The sequence below is a fragment of the Lithobates pipiens genome, unplaced genomic scaffold (genome assembly GCF_037356315.1).
Source record: "Lithobates pipiens isolate NorthernLeopardFrog02 unplaced genomic scaffold, aLitPip1_a1.2 Scaffold_30, whole genome shotgun sequence".
Taxonomy (NCBI): Eukaryota; Metazoa; Chordata; class Amphibia; order Anura; family Ranidae; genus Lithobates; species Lithobates pipiens.
The window spans coordinates 76,470,224-76,491,329 of NW_027507791.1; the positions used below are offsets into that span (position 1 = coordinate 76,470,224).

Sequence of the window (21,106 nt, forward strand, 5' to 3'; positions counted from 1 at the left end):
CAGCCTGATCGCTCAATTCGAGCAGATTGATCGGCAACTTGGATTCTTTCGTCGACCAGAGGCCCTGAGCTGACTGAATCCCCATCACTCCACCCCAGCTGGATAGACTGGCATCCATAGTGATCACCATCCATGTCAGAGGAAGGAACGATTTTCCGGACTGAATCACCGGGGACTTCAACCACCAGATCAGAGAGTCCCTGACTGGCTGGCTCACCTGGATCTGTCGATCCAGGAACAACTGAGATTTGTCCCATTTCAACAAGATCTCCTTCTGAAGTACTCTGGTGTGGAACTGGGCGAAGGGTACTGCCTCAAAAGGAGGCTACCATGAGTCCCAGTACTCGCATGCAAAGCGGAGCGACGGCCACTTGCGGTTCCTCAGAAGTTTGACTGCAGATCTGAGAGAGATCTTTTTCCTACAGCCGCTGGTACGGCAAACGCCATCTTATCTTAAAGATACCAGACAGGCGATCAATATGTTATCAGGATTAAAACCGAATAATCATACTATATTAGTAACTGCAGATGTAACATCTCTGTATACCATTATACCACATGATCTTGGGATTGTGGCAGTACGATACTATTTGAGTAGTTTTTCTGCTGTCTAGAAAACAACAGGCCTTTATTATTGACCTGCTGCAATATGCAGCGGGTCATAATTATTTCTGGTTTGATCACCAGTACTATAAACAACAATGTGGCGTGGCTATGGGGGCTAAATATGCCCCCAGCCTTGCTAATTTGTTTATGGCTAAGTGGGAGGAGGACTTCATCTATAAGGACCGAAATCCACACCTACGGTTCTGGGCTAGGTATATAAATGACGTCCTCATCCTATGGTAGGGGACTGCCCTGGAGTTGAACGATTTTTTTCGCTCCTTGAATGACAATAGGGGCATCAAATTTGTACATGAGGCAAGTTCAGAGAAGTTTACTTTTTGGATATCACCATCTCGAAAGATGAGGGTACCTTTAAGACGACAGACCAGAACGCCTATATACCCTTGGGGAGTTGTCATGACTCTTGGCTTAAATCAATTCCCAAGAGTCCGTTTATTAGGATGAGACGGAATTGTACAACTCTGGAGGACTAGAGAGTTCAGGCAGGGATTCTTAAAGATAGGTCGGAGAAGGGTTAGGAGATTGATGCATTAGAGAAAACATTGGAGGAGGTGGCGAATATTGATAGAACCACCTTACTCTCAGATGACTATGAATAAAAAAGCATGCGAGAGACCCACTTTACCTTTCATTACCACCTTTTCAAGCCAATGTTATTGTAACAAGAAAATTTTACGGAAACATTGGCATTTATTGGGAAATGAGACTTATTAAAACTTTTCTACCAATACAACCGCAGGTGTTATTTAGGGGGGCTCCTTCCCTTCGGGATAGGATTGCCCCTAATGTAGTGACTCCCCCTAGTAAAAAGGTCTCCTTTCAAAATCTTTCTGGATACCATCAGTGTCGCAGGTGTCAGGTCTGCACACTGAATGTGAGCAAGCAAAGAAAGACTGAGGCCTTTGTTTCTACTAGTGCATCAGTTACAAATAAAATCAAACCATTCAATACCTGTAGTTTAACGGGCGTTGTCTACTTATTGCAATGTCCATGTGGGCACCAATATATCGGTAGAACTAAGCAATCCATGCAGGTCCATCTGGGTGAACATATCACCAATATAAAAAATGGTTTTAAGTACCATTCTGTCTCTAAACATTATGCGATTCACCATAATCGCAATCCAGCCAACACATTATTTTTGGGAATCGTTAAATACAGTGCCCACTGGAGGGGGGAGCTCCCTAGTTAGGGAACTCTGGATATACAAGGTACAGTGTTACCCCCCCCCCCCAATGGCCTCAATGTCGAGACTGATGTCAATGCATTTATTGACAATAGTTGACGTTATGGGGGGATTGTTTATGTAGGGTGTCACTTATGGTCAATGGCTGAACCTCTATGTGAACTGGCGCTGAATTCTTATGAAATTTTTACCAAGGTTGGGGCAATATCCCTGGCATGAAAGGTCGTGGTACCCCATTTTTTCCCCGTCTTCCTGGGGTTGTTTTTTATTTTATGTTTTATTTTTTTCACCGCTGTTGAAGTAATTTTTTTTACAGTATTGAGAAAAATTTTTTTTAGATCATGATGATCTGTTCTCCATTTGGCAAGTAAAATTGACAGATGGAGACACATTTTAAATCAGTGATTATTTTTGCCTCTATTTAAAGTTGAATGAATTCACTGACGGTCTCTCCTTATATTCTTTACATGTTTCTCTACATTCTTTTGAGATGTAGTTTTACAATTTTTTATATATTTTATCATGGCATTAATTTGGCCTCTGTACATTTGCCTATATTGATGTGGATAGATATGCATGGGCTGCATAATGGTTGCAATATACTTACACATAATAAGAGATCACTGGGGGAGAGCATAGTTGTAAACACAAATGCCCACTTAGTGAATGGCGGAGGCGGAGGATTGCCAGTTCAGCGCTGGGCGTCTACTTACGTGTCTGAATATGCTTATATGGCGGAGAGTCAGCACGCCGCCCGTGCCCCTGGAAGACATCACAAGAGAATGGCCGCCGGTGTTCTTAATAGGGAATCACCAGGAAAATGGCCGCCTGAGGCCAGAAGCCAGTCTGACCCTTGCCCATACTTAAAATGGCCACCGAACAGCGCTATGAGGGACTAGAGAAAACATGTGGCAGACACAGCGCTGCACCAACACAGGGGCAGACTACACAGGCAGACTACACAGGCATCCAGCAGGACAAGGTTTCAGGACCCAGGCACCCAGCACAGCTAAACCCCCAGGTGAGAGCCCAGGCGCACACACACACACACACACACACACACACACACAGGTCAGCACATGTACAGCCCCCCCCCCCCCGTGAGGGGGGGAAAGGAGGGGAGTTAGGGACAGGGGAGAGAAGAGAGGGGGTGAGGGGTGCCCCCTAATCGACCTTCCAGGGAATGCCCAGCTGCTCCACCCTGCCGAGGCAGGGAGAGCTGTACTTACCAGTCCCGAAGCTGGGAGACATTCCACGGTAGTCAGCTCCTGATCAGTACAGGGAAGACTACTGGCCTAGGCATACTGTGACGCAGACATTGGTAGCACGGTCATATGTACGCCCCAGAGCATAAAGCTCACCAACCACCTCTGGAGCTGAGGTATGACATGGCCTGCCGAGCCGTAGCTGCGACCTGCACACGCTCGATGGCCGGACTGGGGAGACTACAAGGATAAGTGAACCAGCCTGTCAATCAGCTGGCTGTTGATAGAAGATCACAGGATCATTCATCTTGCACAAAAAGTCAAGCTTCTGCATTAAAAAAAAAAAAAAAAAAAAAAAACAGACCTATGGGCCCCGCAGGGTTCCTAGGTCTTATCTCCTCACTAGGCAAGAAAAAACTGAGTCTGCTAGAGGAGGCTGTGGGGTTGTAGCCTAGGGACCGCCCCCTGGGCAGAACTAAACATTCTGAAGTGTTGTATTACAACTTGACTAGTAATTTCCAGTGATAGGGCTGACAACCCATTTTGTTACAGAGAGGAGCTGTGTCGGTCGGTGAATAGAATTTTATTTTTTTTATACAAACCCTTATGCTCTACTTTGCTGAAGTGCTTTAGATGAGAGACAGAATGTCCCCCTGAGCAGGCCGTCTGCACGCCAAGGCTTGGAGGATTAACCTAGAATTTGTGAGGCATCCAACTAACCAAGATACCATTACAAACTTTAGGGAGCAGTGAAGACTGGCTGGAATCTGGCACTGCCATTGTCAGATATGGAGAGCAGTGTTCACAGTGGAAATATTGTGCACTATTGAATGCAAGACACACATTCTTGATCATATTACTAACCCATACCAATATCCAGAGAACATTTTCATATTTTAAATACACAATCCCTTTTAATCCTAGCAAGCTGTAGGGGGTTGCTTATTAAGCTTGTAAACCTCTTCAATGTGTTAAACTGAAGGCTCATTATTAAATGGGAAGAGCTTCATATTGGGCATTAATGACCAAGAATTAGATCAATAGTTAATGCACGGTCCTGTCTCTACTCCTGTCACATGCACTGTAAGGATTCTTGGAGGTGGATCAGACGGGAGGCACACACACACACACATCCACACATACCTCATCTGTAACCTGATTGGCTCGAAGCTGAATGTCTTCTACCGACATGTCATCCATGGTGAAAGGAAGATTCTTTCTTCAAATGCTGTTAAAAAAAAAAACAAACACACATTTTAAACATTTTGCATTTTTTTGTATGCAATATAATTTTTCGAATTAGCTGGCCAATCCTATTTAAAAAAAAATGTCAGTCTACCCAATACATGAGCCAGATTTTGGTAGATATTGGCAAGTTAAATGACCACACAGTTTCTTCCATCTCTGAAGAACTCTACTGGCAAAGCATACCTGTTTAAGTTCCTAAAACTGCATACCTGCTGTGTCCATTATGAAGATTTGCCGCTCTCCATGTTGGATTTTAAATGTATTATTTTTTCTTTTACTATAAAGCATGCAACAAGAGGTACTGAAACATGTAGAAGTGTGTAGAATCACTTTAAAAACTGCCAGGTGGACAAAAGAATTGTGAGATATGGTAGAGAGTAGCGGCCGGTCTACAAGCTCCCCAGCTAGAAACAATCCTTGGCAGTGCACTGTGCCAGACCAACAGGCTTCTACCAGGTCCTTCACCCTCTCACAGGCACATGACCCCAATTGGCCAGTTTTACATTGTCCTCAGGGCGCAGTGCTCTGCACCCCAAGCCCCCCCCCCCCCACCTTGGGATGTGAGAGAATTCTGGCAAGAGAGACGCCATCCTCTTCATAACTGACCGATCAGCCGAGCCAGAAGCAGCGGGGAGCAGCGACAGAGTGTCAGGGGGAGAGTAGAGTCTCCGGCCAGACAAGTGGCTTAACACCTCGCGTGCCCACCACTGTCAGTGAGACATACAGGAAGAAAGGGAGAGCGGGGGTCATGTTACCAGTGTCGGCATGAGGAGAGTGTGCAACATGTGCGAATCACTCAGCGCCGGGGGCAGGTAGACTAATGGCAGTATTGTGTACACTGAGGATGGATTAGAGATGACAGCAGCCCAGAGAGGGAGGAGAGACTGGAGGAGCAGCCTGCTTTACAGCAGTCCACGGGAGCTCCGCCGTAGGGTAAGTGCGGATCTGAAGGGGGGCGTCTGCACGCCCCCCCCCCCCCAAAATATCCTCCAGCACCAGCCACCCCTGTTACAATGTTTCTCTTCCCCCTCAATTTCTCTACCTAGCTCAGCTAATGTGACCCCGTTGCTGATGGAAAGGGGCAGGGGAGGATGCTGTGCAGGCACCCGATGTCCTCCTTATCAACCGATGAGATCATTGCTTGTTAGGACATGGGCAGCTGAAAGTTTGCAATAATGCACAACGAAAATGTGACTTTGTATACAAGCCAGCAAATAGAGGAAGCCTGCCTTTTAGTTACATAATTTTTAGGCAATTTATAGGAATTTTACCAAGGCACCCAAGAGGAAACCTGAAGGCATCCTGGATGAAAAAGCCTGGATTTAAATACACTAACAAATTGAAGGCAAACACCAGCTTGCCAGTTAAAGCAGCAGTTTTGTTCCTTTTAGCATAAAGGTTTTACATAAAGGAATAGCCGATTGTAAGCACCCCTGTCAGCGTTAAAGCGTTGAGACAAACCATTTAACTACTACATCTGTCTGTCAGATAGCTCGGTTTAAAAACAGACTTAACCACTTCAATACTAAGGGCGTCACATTGAGTGGGAATATCTGAATGATGCCTGCGGCTATAGGCATCATTTAGATATTCTTTCAGGCCTGTGCACGATAAGAACGATCATAGCAGCAGTTCCGCTGCTTGATCATTCTTACAGGCAACGGGATGTCTCCCTCCCACCGCCATCTGGTGCTTCTCCGGGCTCTCCCGTGCCATCGGTGGCCCACAGAAAGAATCGCCCACCGCCGGATGACGGGCATAGGGATTTCCAGTGACCAGATGGTTACCAGTCATCTCTATGACTGTCGTAGGCCCGGGCACAACATTATGATGCCATGTTCTATTTTTTGTGCCTAGTTTATAAGACAAAATTATATGGTATCCTCATCCTTATATAGTGACTACAAAGAAAATTTTGAGAGAAAAAAAGGAAACTGATACATGGAACATCACAACCATGATTTTCCTTAAAATCACCCAACAAAGTAATGGACTGTCTTGATACCAATTTATAAAAATACAAATGTTTATTATTATATATATAGAAAGTTTTTTTAGAAAAGAAAAATTATGTAGACATAAAATTTAAGTAATTGCACAATGTAGCTATAATCGTAGACAAAAGAAATATTCTGACGATATTGGGTGTCCAATTCGGTCTTTAGTTTCTACTAGTTTCGCGACTTAGCTGTCGCTTCTTCAGGAGACCTTGTTTGTCTGAAATCGAAGTTAATCACAGTTTACTTGACAAAAATAGCATAGTTCAACATATTTTATGTATTATTTTACAAAACCTTGAAACAAAAAGCAAGGAGTAAAAAACGACGTGTGCAGCTCACCACCACAAAGGCATCAAGTCACAAAGCATTTGGAGTTCGGGTAGTCCTTAGCAACCAGGCTTTGACCACCCTTTGGGGCGGGCACGGGAGGTTCAAAGTCAGCTATAAAACAATAGTCAAAAAATCTAGATAGTAAGTATGTTTAATTAAAGAGCATATCATTTATATCTTAATATGGGTATAGCATAAACATACCGATGTAGCCAGGTGCTTTTAAATATTGCAGCATGGAAAAAATGCATCAGCTCTTCAATGCTGGGATTCAGGTATAGGTGTTAGACATGCCCAGGAGAGTGTGGTAATAAATCTGGTGCACAATGAGCAGTATGCCCATAGAGAGTACAGCAGGAGGTCCAAATCTTTGCCAAATGCACAATAGGTATTTATATGTGCAGAGTTAACCTAGTAAAATTGCATAAGTATAAATTAGTAGATGGCTATTAGTAGGATGGCCATCATAGAGGGCGCTTGGGGAGGGAAACACTTACCGGTAGGCGAGGTCCCCCCCACACGACCGCTCTAACCTGGAGGTCCTGCGTCCTCCGTTCCGCTGCTGTGAATGTGCGCCATCTTGGGATGTCTCCCTCCCACCGCCATCTGGTGCTTCTCCGGGCTCTCCCGTGCCATCGGTGGCCCACAGAAAGAATCGCCCACCGCCGGATGACGGGCATAGGGATTTCCAGTGACCAGATGGTTACCAGTCATCTCTATGACTGTCGTAGGCCCGGGCACAACATTATGATGCCATGCCTGGGTTCCCGGAAATAAAGCCACGATCGCGGCTGCCAGCATGAGATCGGTGATTTTTTTTCTCTATCTCATGCTTTCCAGCCTGGAGGAGAGATGTGGGGTCTTACTGACCCCGCATGTCTCCATAAAGAGGACCCGTCACACACCATTCCTATTACAAGGGATGTTTACATTGTTTGTAATAGGAATAAATTGAGCAAAAAAAATAAATATATATATATATATATATATATATATATATATATATATATATATATATATATATATATATATATATATATATATATATATATAAATTTTTATTTATAACAATTCTAGCACCAGACCTCCTCTAACTCTAGACTGGTAACCTGTCAAATTTTTCAAAGGATCGCCTATAGAGTTTAAGTACCAAAGTTTGGCGCCATTCCAAGAGTGTGCGCAATTTTAAAGCGTGATGTGTTAGGTATCCATTTACTCGGCATAACATGATCTTTCACATTATATAAAAAAAATTGGCTAACTTAATTTCCCCAAAAAAAAGGCGTCTGAAAAACGATTGCGCAAATACCATGCAAGATAAAAAGTTGCAATGACTGCCATTTTATTCCCTAGGGTGTCTGCTTAAAAAAAAAAAAAAAAAAAAATGTATATGTGTGTGTGTGTGTGTGTGTGTGTGTGTGTGTGTGTGTGTGTGTGTGTGTGTGTGTGTGTGTGTGTGTGTGTGTGTGTGTGTGTGTGTGTGTGTGTATATATATATATATATATATATATATATATATATATATATATATATATATATATATATATATATATATATAATATTTGCGGGGTTCCGAGCAATTTTCTAGCAAAAAAATGATTTTTCATATAGGAGAGAAGTGCCAGAATAGGCCCGGTATTGAAGTGGTTAATGGCTAGATCGGTTGGAAAAAAAATTAATTAAAAATTAAAAAAAACCCACACACGAACACAGATTTTCTATTGGATTGCGGTCTGGGCTTTGATTCTGTACTTGCCAAATATGCTGCAGAAATCTCCCTCCACTGAGTCTGACTGCAACCATTTTAACTGTGGGCAGCTGAAGCTGCTGCTTCACTTTGTGGATTTACACAGGAGATAGAGAGATAGAGAGATGCATGATGTCATAAGCCTAGGCTAATGACCAGACAAGAAACAAGAAGTGGGATGTATAAGGTATTTAGTGGCAGGAATATTGTGCCAAACCAAAACATTCTATAGGAGTTGTTGGGTAAATGGGGACATGCTTCAGGAATGATAAAAAAACGAATAAAACAAAAACAGTTTGAATAACACAGCTAAGTGTAGGCTAGTATGAAAAAAAAAAAAATATATAAAACGAAACTACCAGTCTATAGAATATTTTTCCTTCACTGCTAAGCACTGCTAACAATACTACCCAGTGTCACAATGCTTTACTACCAGCGCCTCCCTACTGGTTGTTACGTAGCATTTTCTGTTTTCCTTCTCATTGTTTGAGTTCCTCCTTTTGCTATTTTTGTATGGATAATTTACACTTTTGAAACAGGTAAATGGTCAATACGTGGTGAGACATCTTAACCCTAAGGGAGGGTTCTCATTTTAGTCACCCTCCCCATGTGACCTACTCCCTACTATAGTCTGGTGTATAACAAACTCAATATAGTTTCACAAATATTCATGCTCTATGTTGGATAATTCTCTGTGCTTGAAACTTATTGAACTTTTCCATTTCTCCTCAATAAAATTGTTTGTATTAAAACAAAAAAAAGCTCCATTTGTGTGTAGAAAAAAAAAAAAGATAACATTTTTATTTGAGTACAGTGCTGTATGAGCACGCAATTGTAATTCAAAGAGCGACAGCGCTGAAAGCTGAAAATTGGTCTGGGCAGGAGGGGGGTTTAAGTGACCAGTAAGCCAGAGGTTAAGTTACAGTCAAGCACTTGAAATCCCTCCCCCAAAAATAATTTTGAGCCTCCCGCCCGCATTCCCACATAAATGAATGCATCGGGGACGCCTACGTGTGAAAATACGCTACATGTTACATGTTGCCGTGCACCCTTGAGTGAGAGAGCAATAATTCTAGAGCCATTATTCAGTAATCTCTATGATAACCTGTAGGAGTTTTAAAAGGGTTGGCTATGAAAAATAGAAGGTACCAAAAACGTGTTGCCACTTAACGGGTGAACAAAATTTTAAGATTTGACACGTTGAGCATTTACTTGGTGCAACCTCATCTTTTACCAAAAAGGGTAATATATTGTGTTTGTGTGCCCTAAAATTTAAAATTATGTGTATTTTTTGGACTAAAACTACTCAGCCAATATTCTGCCACATGTAAAATATAAATTTAATTTTAGAACCTTATACATTAAGCCCATTTTGCAATTATGATGCCCTCTGATATATGTGCATCCTTGCAGACAGTTTCCAGTTTCCAGACATGATTTAAGGGGCTACGTGGAGACAGCAGTGAGAAATACCCCTGTCCAGACCGTGATGATCCTCCGGATGTTGCCTTTGTTCCGACCCCTCAGTTCCCGAGCTGGATGCACTACACGGCTGCCATTTTGCTATCCAGCGTTTGGCGATTTATCTCAGACCTTCGATAAGTATAAGGTCTCTGTTTCAGACCTCTCTTGCCAATTATTCCGCCTGCCCCCATTTATTGACAACATACATTTACTGATCTTATTATTTACATTGCAGACACAACATTCATGCATCCGCCCCTGAAGAAGCGAGTAGGGTCTCACGAAATGCATAGGGCTTTATTGATGCTTGTTTTATGCCAGTACATGCTGGGTATTATTGATGTCTGCATTATGTTTACATACTTCCCTGTCCACATGTATGTACATTTTATTTTCTTCTTATGCAAGCGTATTTACTGACCCAGCAACTTTTAAGTTTTATTGTTGCTAGTGGATGTACAACATTTGTAATAAATCTCTGTATATTTATTTTCATCTGTGTTGTGTACATTGGCTATTATGCCGAGTAGCTCACAATCATTGTTGTTGCCACTCTGTTACATAACATTATGAAACAAATACATTGACTGTCTCAGGCCGCGTACACACGCGGGGACTGTTCGCTCAACTTTGTCCGTCAAACAGTTTCAGCGAACAGTCCGCTCAAAATTAGCATGGACGGACTTGCCCACACACGACGAACGAACAGTTTGCTGAAACCGTGCGCGATGACGTGAACGGCACGTACGACGGGACGGAAAATACGACGTCCTATACACTGCATTACAACTTTCGGCGTGTAAATCCTTTCTGAGCATGCGCGGAACTTAGTTTGACGAACAAGCCTACACACGAGGGGACTGTTCGCTGAAACCAAGTTTCAGCGGACAGTTTTTCGGAATTTCCAAAAAACTTTGTTCAGCAGACTGTTCGCTGAAACTGTCCGCTGAAAGCCCACACACGGGCGGACTGTCCGCCGAAACACTGTTCAGCGGACAAAGTTGGGCGAACAGTCCCCGCGTGTGTACGCGGCCTCAGTGTTTGCTGTGGAAATTGGCTAAACCTCTCATCTCATTTAAAGTCCAAGGGCTATTTTTTCTTGTTTTTTTTGGTGCATTATTAAGGATGGAGGTGTTAGAGGGGTCACACCAGACCTTAAAGTGGTTGTAAACCCTTACAAACCACTTTGACCTACAGGTAAGCCTAGATTAAGGCTTACCTGTAGGTCCAAGAAATATCTCCTAAACCTATATGGTTTAGGAGATATTTGCCCGAAAACAGGCACCGCTGTCTACGGCGCATGCGCCGTAGACAGCGGCGCGCAGGCGCATTGAGCGCGGCATTCTCAACGACGGAGCTGCCGCGCGTGTCGGCTCCCGTGCGCATGCGCGGGAGTGACGTCATCGCGGCTTCGCCCAATGACAGCGGCGGAGCTGCGAGACCCCACCAAGAAGATGGATGCGGCAGACTACAGGGGACAGCGGCGACTTCGCTGGCTCCTGTGTCAGGTAAGTGACACATAATGGACTACTATGCGATGCATAGTAGTCCATTATGCTTTGCCTTTGCAGGGAAAGAAAGAGGAAGTAAACTCATCAGGGTTTACTTCCTCTTTAATCTCCCTTCTTTGCTTTCAGTAAATATGTTTGGAGGTTTTAAAAGGGGGTTGTATAGATTAGTTATTTTAATAATATATAAAAAAATAAATAAAAATAAAAAAACTGTAACATGTTAGACTTACCTGCTCTATGCAAGGGGTTTGCATAGAACAGCCCCGTTCCTCCTGGCCCCTCCTTTTTAATTGGGTGCTCCCCAATGGGCTTCTAGCACTGAGACCAAGCAGTGTGGAATCAGGGGAACCGTATTCCAATCACATGATTGCTATGATATCCTGTACTTGGCTATCACAAGGAACATTCACTCTGGAGCTCCTATCTGTTTGTCCCCATGTTGATGGAGATACAGGCCCTTCCCCCACAACCTTGGCCAGTGATTGTTGAGGTCTGTGGGTCCTGCTAAAAGTGAGTATGTGCACAGGACTCGTGGTGTTAAGCTACAAAGTTATTAAGGTCGAATAAAGACACCAGTCCATCCAGTTCAACCTGAGTGTCTACAATTGTCCCTATCCCTGTACATTGCACACTCACATCAGTCCCTAGCGGAGTACCCAGCGGAAGCACACACAGGCACAGGGAGAACATGCAAACTCCAGGCAGGTAGTGTCGTAGTTGGGATTTGAACCAGCGACCCTTTTAACTGCTAAGCGAGAGTGATAATCACTACACCACTGTGCCGCCCAAGTCACGGTTTCTGTTCTCAGGAAGTCAATTACTGAATGTGGGGAAGCTATAGTAGACATTTATAACTAAATTCCAGGAATTGCAGCACTTTAATATGCGAGTCAAAGGATTAAATCGAACAAGATATATGCCACCTCGTGGACTTGTCCCATTTACATTTTTTCGCCAGGATTACAACCATTGCAGTTGGTCTTAACCCTTTGTAAGCAGGCAACACAGGGCTGCAATTCCTGTAGTTCTTTAACGCAAAAGCTTAAATGGTGAATACATACTTTATTTTAGACCCAGTGACATCACTGCACTTCTGTATGTTATGCAAGCAGATCATAGCTTGTGGGAGGGGCCAACAGGGTTCAGTACATGTGTGAAAACATCACAGCACACTGCTTCAGTACCCCCGAATGTACCGAAGTACATCTAGACAATAGGCCCTTTTATTTTCTAGGAGATTTCTGTGTCAATGCCATACATACCAAAATGCATATGCCCATATCTATGACCTTTCTCCCCTCTGAATGCTGGTACAGCAGCTGTCAGTGTTTGGAAAGGAACTGGGTAAATAATGAAACTGACTATTTTACGAATGACAGTTGCCTTGCCCAATGTTTGAAGTCTGACACCACTCCAGTACCATATGGCACATTGTGATACTGGTGCATGTAAAGTTATGTAGATCATTACTTCAGAGGACTGAGCCTGTAACAGTAACAGAATGTTCATATTGACTAGCTATAGCTGTTCTGTTAATGAGACATGCTGACATTTTAACATATACTGTACTACTGAACTTAAACATATCCAGTCAGGTATAAGGGATAGAGTGATAGCAAAATGTAATACCCCTTATACAGGCCATATCCTGCCCATTACCCCACATAAATTGTGCTGCAAGGTACATATCAAATGAATGGGCCTTGCATCTGTAGTAAAATGGCCCCTTTACACCACAAGACATATAAGCTTATACTACTGTATAAAAACAGACCCTGGGAAAGATTATAGTGATAACAAAAACCCATGTAAAGGGCCCAGTGTTGCAATCGATATAGCTCCACATATTCAATTAAAATGTTAAGACCTTGACCGGAGGAAGACCACCAAAAGTACAACACATGAAGCGCAAACCTCCTAAGTTCCTTTACAAGTTATATGCTTGAAAAAGAGATTTTCGACTTCCGTTCACCTCCATGGTAGATGACTGGAACCATACCTTTTACCAGATTCAGACACGGGAAGAGTATCTGGTAATCGGTGTTGAACGTAAGGGATTTGATCCTTACAACACACTTTGACCTATAATAAGCCTAGATTAAGGCTTACCTGTAGGTCCAAGAAATATCTCCTAAACCTACATTTTGGATCTAGAGATAGGATTGGATTCCCTCTGCACCAATAAATCTCTGGTGATCAGGCCAGCTGATGAGGAGGGGGGGGGGGGATGGGGATTGTGATATTGGACCGGGCCAATTATCTACAAGAAATGCATCATATTGTAGATGATAGTGCCACTTATACCGTTCTGAATAGCGACCCTGTCCAAGTACAAAAAGACCCTCGAAAGAATCGTTGATAGGGGCTTTCGGAGGGGTATCCTGAATGAAAAAGAAAACTTTTTTGGTACCGTGTGCTCCTCGCACACCGGTGATCTATTATTTGCCTAAAATACATAAGAGTGTTACTTGGGCAAGTACATAGATCACTTTTTGCAACCTTTGGTTCAGGCCATACCATCTTACATCAAGGATACCAAACAGGTTAACACCTTGTCTAATACTACCCCTAAGAAAGATCTATGGTTGGTAACTGCAGATGTTACTTCTCTATACACCATAATCCCGCACCACCTGGGTTTGGAGGCAGTCAGGTTATATCTTAAAAGGTTATCAGGTTTGGAATCTTTGCAGATCAAATTTATCATGGAACTCTTAGAGTACGCAGCCAGCCACAATTATTTCTGGTTTGACCACCAATTTTACCGCCAAGATAGGGGGGTGGCGATGGGGGCAAAATATGCCCCTAGCCTTGCGAATAGGTTCATGGCCAAGTGGGAGGAGGCCGGAGGTGGCCTTGTGGGCTCGATAGATCGATGACGTCCTCCTCCTCTGGGATGGATCAGAGATGGAGTTACATGCGTTTATGGCCACTCTAAATGCAAATGAGAGAGGCATTAAACTTAATTTTGAAGCAAGTCAGAAGGAGATTAGCTTCTTGGATTTGAAAATTAAAATAGAAAACGACAGATTTTTGACTTCCACGTTCTTCAAGGCTACTGACCGCAATTCATATATACCTTTGGATAGCTGTCACTATGAACCTTGGTTAAGGGCGGTACCTCAAGGGCAGTTCACACGTCTGAGGCGGAACTGCACTGAGACTGATACTTTTGAGGAGCAGGCGGCCCTTCTCACAAATAGGTTTTTGGAGAAGGGTTATGATGGCGCAGCCCTGTCAAGAGCACTCCAAACAGCCCGCGAGAAAGATAGAACAACATTGTTAGCTAATAAATAACTGGAGAATGCAAAATTGCAGGATAGGATACCATTTATTACCACCTTTTCAGTACAACACCATAGCATTAAGCGGTTAATACATAAACATTGGCATTTACTAACGAGTGACTCAGTTCTTGGTGCCATTTTACCAGAGAGACCACAGGTAGTTTTTAAAGGAGCATCTTCCTTGGCGAGTCGAATTGCACCGAGTGTACACATTCCTCCGAGTACCAATCGTTGTTTCTTTCAGAACCTCAAGGGATATTATAGATGTAAGAATTGTCAGGTTTGTACTTTGAATAGATGTAGAGATAGAAAAATCTGTAGGTTCACTTCTACAAGTACATTGAAGTCGTTTGATGTAGAACCCTTCATCACATGTTCATCAGAGGGGGTGGTATACCTCATACAGTGCCCTTGCGGCCTCCAGTATGTTGGGAGGACCAAAAGGGCACTGAAAACAAGACTTAACGAACATATAGGGAACATTAGGAGAGGCTTTGAGAAACATCCAGTCTCCTGCCATTTCGATCAGGTGCATAACAAAGACCCCTCCGACACTCTATATAATATGGGGATTAATAAATACCAACCCCATTGGAGGGGTGGGTCTCTGGTGAGGGAGATTTCGAAACAGGAAATGGCATGGATACATAGATTGAAAACGTATACCCCTTTTGGCCTCAATGTTGATACGGATATGAACGCATTCATCAATAATGCCTGAATATGTGGGTATGTGGAACGTGTCTATCAACAGTGCCTGAATGTGGGTATAGCGCGTTCACATCAGATGGAATTTGAATTTATAGTCATTTATGAGTATGTCCCATTTAAGACATTAGATACTAACAACCATTTGTTAACTATTTTCTAATCATTACTTATGCTGGTTATGGTAGATTGTGAGCCCCCCCCTCCCCCCCACCGTTAGCTTATGCTCTGGGCCGCAGGCATCGGGGGATATGTGATGGGTCATTTGACTCGTGGGGATTCATTATGAATAAGAAAGTTTAATGGTATGCCCCCGTATGACCCGTTTACATATATTTTGAGGTTGGTGGCCTAGGTCAGTTGTGATAGATGGGTACCCCTAGTCCTCCAGGCGGGGATTAAATAGAATGAGGTCCCTAATCCATGGGGGAGCCATGCTCTATATGGATTTAGGGATAAGTAAGGTTATGTAATGTAACCCACGAGAGAGAGGGTTTTGGCTTTCCTTCCCGAAGGGGTTGTTGTATTGTTCTAACACTAGTCATGTGTTTGTTCCAACATTACTTATGTGTTATTTTTATACATTTTATCAGTTACATTTTTAGCAATTTTTATTATATTAATCTTTGGGAGCCAATGGTTGAGATCCCCCCTTAATCTCTTTTTTTTGATGACAGTTTAGGATAGAGACAGAGACCAGTGGTGGTGTCGTGGTTGGGATTTGAACCGGCGGCCCTTCTTGCTGCTGGGTGAGGGCATATATCAGGATTATTTGAATGGATGTCATGTTAGCTTTGTTTACAAGTCAAAATGAGGCTTGGTTAAACAGAAGTCATCATCACACTGGTAAGGGGTGGGGGAAAAATCTAGCTTCTGATTGGATGTCGTATATGGGAAGGTGAAACCCCTAGGATGGCCATCAAGCCGTGGGATTGGGTATCCCACCTATTAACACGAATGAGGCTCGGTTAAAGGGGAAGCTATGGGTAATCTAATACAGTGATTGGCCAAATTGAGTACTATGGGAGGGGTGGCCTCTTTGGGAATCTGATCAACCGATTGGCGATCGAAAATGAGGCTTGGTTTGAGCGGGAAATGCCGAGGGCCCAGAGCAAGGCTTGGTGAGGATGTGGCAGTATAGAGGTGACACAGCATGCAGCTCGTGCCCCTGGATGACGCAATTTTTTGCGAAACGCGTAGGGCTGAGCCATGCGCTGACGTCACCCCTTACGAAGGAATTGTACCAAGGAACGACGAATTTGTCCATTTGCGTACGGCCGACGCATCGGACTTAAGGCTGATCTTCCCTTTGTGCTTTGCAAGTGCATTTTTGTTTTTATATTTGAGTTATATTAAAAGGTTTTACACTATTGGAGCTTCATTTCTTTTGCATGGAATTGGCACATATGACCTAATATATGGGAGATAACTAAAGATACTTGTGTGACAACCTGGTCATGATATCGGTGGAGGGAGGAGAACAGCTGAAACCCTTCTGAAGTGGGAGATATCTATTGTTACATGCTGTTGGTGACCCTCTGTAGTGGGGGGTCATGAAATTCTGGTAAGGAGTCATTTTGGCTGTATGGTGGTGGATCAAGCACTTGCTACACAGTAGAAGATTTGACGATTTCATCTATATTGGACTCTGTTGGAATTTAAATGTTTATATAATTACACATTGGGTGTTCACTATTTTGTTTTTTAATTTTTTTTGTTTTTCTTTTATCGTTGTTCACTGTGATTAATTATCCTATAACCCTTATTCTTTAGGACTGGGGGTAATAGGCCTAATTTTGCACATTATTATTGAAATTTTGTCTAATGTTTTTTACTTCATTGAATTTTATGTGGGTTTATGATTTAGCGCAGCTTACGCAATTTTTCATCTACATTTTGGAAAGCCAGTGGCCATGATTCATCCATGTTAATTAGCAGCAAACATCAGGAGCTCACCCAGCAACCGAGGACATGGAGCTTGACCAAATGTAAGCAAGGGAGGGCTCCGCGGGGATAGCTGCTTATCCTCCGGCGGATAAGGAACCTTGGGGAAACCAAGAAGGTTATGGGGAGGGAATGTCCCACAGCTAGGATACTTATAAAATTAGCCTAGAAAAAACCCTAGATATGTGATCCCTCCACCCCACTGTCCTGGAATCATGGGGAAGAATATACAGGGAGGTCCCTGCAATGAACACGAAGGTCTGAGGAAAAAACAAACCATTTAGGCTCCATGCACACTGAAGCTCAAAAAAGCTATTTCTGGACGCCAGATTGCTGGCAGAAAACGCTGGTTGAAGAACCTGCTTTTAACAGCGTTTTATACTAGCGTTAATGAGCGTTTTACAGCGTTAGCGGTAATGGGCGTTTTTTATAAAAATACACAGAGGACACTCCAAAAATCCCACAATGCATTGAAAAATAGAATGCCGAACACTAATGAACGAGCGTTAATGAGCGTTAATGAGCGTTTGTCGTTTTTTGCCGCTGAAAAACGGCACTTTGAACGCGAATTTCTGGCGTTCAGAAAAAAGCCCATAAACTCCACTGCTCATTAAAGCTGAAAAACGTCCATGTGTGCATGGACACATAGGCTAACATAGAGTGGAGTTTATGGGCTTTTACAAAAAACACCCAAACTCCAATTAACTGCAGTTTATCAGCTTCAGTGTGCATGGAGCCTAAGATGTTCCTGCTAGGCCCGGAGGAAACACAAATACTGGGAGGACACCGGGTGACTGTGCCCTTTTTATTTGATTGTGGATGATGCGTTTCCTGTTTTAGGTGGGTGTAGCCACTCTCTCCTGGAAGATGAAATCGGAAAAAACCCGTCTTTAGAATCACTTTAAATCACTTCCATCTCCTGCCCAGGACTGCCCCATTAGGCACTGTGCCTCACATATTCACAAGTTCTCAGGTACTTACTGACATGTATGGATTGTGCACTGAGCTTTAGCCCGGGTTCACAATATCACAATATAACATGCTGCGGAACGCACAGGAGCACGGTGCGTCCCTGTTCCAGGGACAAATCAGGGCCGATTCTGTACCTGAATTCGGCCCTGAAAAGGAGCCAAAGACGCACGTGTTTTTTTCTGCAGTGCGCTCCGCAGCCGCCCGGGAGATGTGTGAACGACTCCATAGGGAGCCAGTCACATTCTCCTGCTATGCAAATTAGATGCGAGGAAACGCACATCTAATTCGCATAGGTGTGAATGGGGGCTCATGTGTGCTGCACTGTATATACTGACATGTAAAACAAATAATGCATTCAGTCTGCAGGCCACCTAATCGATAATAAAAATTGTTGTCAACAATTCTCATTATCAATTATAATAAATTATGTCAATTAGATGTTTCAGCCCTAGTTGAGACAAGGATCTAAAAATAAATTGAATAGCTGAGACCAGGACCAGAAGTTTAGAACCACTTTATTAAGCTTTTGGGCCCACTATGGAGGCTGAGCATGAGTGCCAAACCCAAGCACAGACTTTTCCATGTCCAGTAGGGGCACCTGTCAGAATGACAGAATGAGGGTACCTAAATAGAGCTGCACAATTAATCGTCAAGAATCATTATCATGATCCTGACTAAAGTGTTTCACAATTCTTTCTATGCAAAGAATTCTCTCTGCTATTCTGAAGCCACAGCCTTAAAAGAAAGGAAAAGAAAAACTGGGCAGTCTGCCAAGAATCAAAACATTCTTTATCAGTTGAACAAAGTGGTTGTAAACCCTTACAGACCACTTTTACCTACAGGTAAGCCTAGATTAAGGCTTACATGAAGGTGCAAGAAATATCTCCTAAACCTACACAGTTTAGGAGATATTTGCAAAAGACAGGCACCGCTGTCTACGGTGCATGCGCCGTAGACAATGGCGCGCAGGCGCACTGACGTTAGTGGAGGCGCGATACCCAGAAGTCACTCTGGGAGATATGGCGGCAATGGAGGAGGGGGAACAAGGACTGCTGCGGGGGCTTCGATCTCAGGTAAGTAATGTATAAGGGGTATGCCTTTGTCTTGCAGGGTGTTTGCCCCCCCCTCCCCCAGAGGGTTTACTCCAAGTATAAACATTGTAACAATTTGTCAATGGAATAGACTGTGTGCAAGTGAAAAAAGTTGAACCACTTAAAAACACTAAACCTTTTTCTGACATTTGTTGGTTTCAAGTTACATTTTTTTTGCTAGAAACTTACTTAAAATCCCCAAACATAATAATATAAATTATATATATATATATAATTTATATTATTATGTTTGGGGATTTTAAGTAAGTTTCTAGCAAAAAAAATGTAACTTGAAACCAACAAATGTCAGAAAAAGGTTTAGTGTTTTTAAGTGGTTCAACTTTTTTCACTTGCACACAGTCATATATATATATATATATATATATATATATATATATATATATATATATATATATATATATATATATATATATATATATATATATATATATAATCATTTTTTTTTGGTATATTTTTTTTATTTTTTTAAGTAGACACCCTAGAGAATAAAATGGTGGTTGTTGCAATATTTTACGTCACACTATTTTATTATAATTATTATTATTATTATTTTATTTGCGCAGCAGTCTTTCAAATGCAATTTTCTTTAAAAAAAAAATAATAATAATAATAATAAACCACAAAGCCACTACGGTTACCCCATTTTTTTTGTATAAAATGTGAAAGATTTTACTTTGTGAGAATCGTGCTCTTTTTATTGTAAGGAAAAAAAAATAAAAAATCATGAGTCTCATTTTGGCCAGAATCGTGCAAACCTAGTACCTAATGAACAGTATGGCAATCACCGCATGAAGACTTGGAACTTGGGGTATTATGGGCAGACACATCCCGGGAGGAGGGAGGGAGGTGTCACCACCAGCTCATTGCATATGAGCAAACAGCAAGTAAGTCCAGCTGAAAGGCATAGCCTGGTTTAGCAATATTCATGAATTCACATTGCTCCTCTAGGTGAGTTTGCTGTACTCTACACATGAGCTCCTCTCACAGGCATCTTTACACGGGCCCCAAATGTGGTTCGGTTCTACATCTACCACCTCTGAGCACAAAATCTTACTAGAAAACAGAAAGAGCAAAAAGACGTGGACAGCTTGAACTCGGAATTATAAATAGATATAAAGAGCAGTATTAAGGACACCCATGAAATGATTCAAGTAGCCAAGCTTCAATTATGTTTACAGGAGAAGTTATGTACTTTTCCACCTTCTATTTCTGTATCCTCCTTTAAAATCAAACAAGAGTCTGAGCATATTTATTGGTGGGTGGAGAACAGAGAGATGAGCACACCACCAAGACTATATACATGATGAGGAACTGAGTAAAAGACACAGGTGTTGAATTACAAAAAAAAAAAAAAAAAAAAAAACACACACACACCATAAGTGCTCATGCACACGGACGTTTTAAAAAACTGGCTGCAAAGCTAGCTCCGATGCCTGGAAAAATTGTTGTTAAAAACGTGATTTTTTACCGCGTTTTGCATTGGCGTTTTTGCGCGTTTTTTAGCGTTAGCGTTAAGTAGCGTTTTTTAAGGAACACATCTCTTGGCTATAGCACTCAGAAAACAAAGAAAATATGTTGCGCGTTTATGCGCGTTTTCCCGCGATTTGCGTTTTTACAGCTCTAGCTCCACGCCACGGAACGCACTGGTCCTGGGTTTTTTTTACAGCTTAAAAACGCCTATGCCATTTGCAGCTCAAAAACGCCTAGGTGGGCATGAAGCCATAGACTAACATGGACAGCCGTTTTTAAGCTGCAAAAAAAGCT

General features: G+C 42.6%; 1 protein-coding gene across 3 annotated transcripts in view; it reads right to left on the reverse strand.

Moving 5' to 3' along the window:
- SNAP23 (synaptosome associated protein 23) overlaps positions 1-21,106 on the reverse strand; it is an 86,295-nt gene that overhangs the window by 44,195 nt on the left and 20,994 nt on the right. For all 3 annotated transcript variants that reach the window (XM_077464477.1, XM_077464478.1, XM_077464479.1), the window contains exon 2: positions 4,162-4,246. In XM_077464477.1, coding sequence (XP_077320603.1) covers positions 4,162-4,218 — 57 coding nt within the window. In that variant the 5' untranslated portion in view covers positions 4,219-4,246. The remainder of the gene's footprint in view (positions 1-4,161; positions 4,247-21,106) is intronic.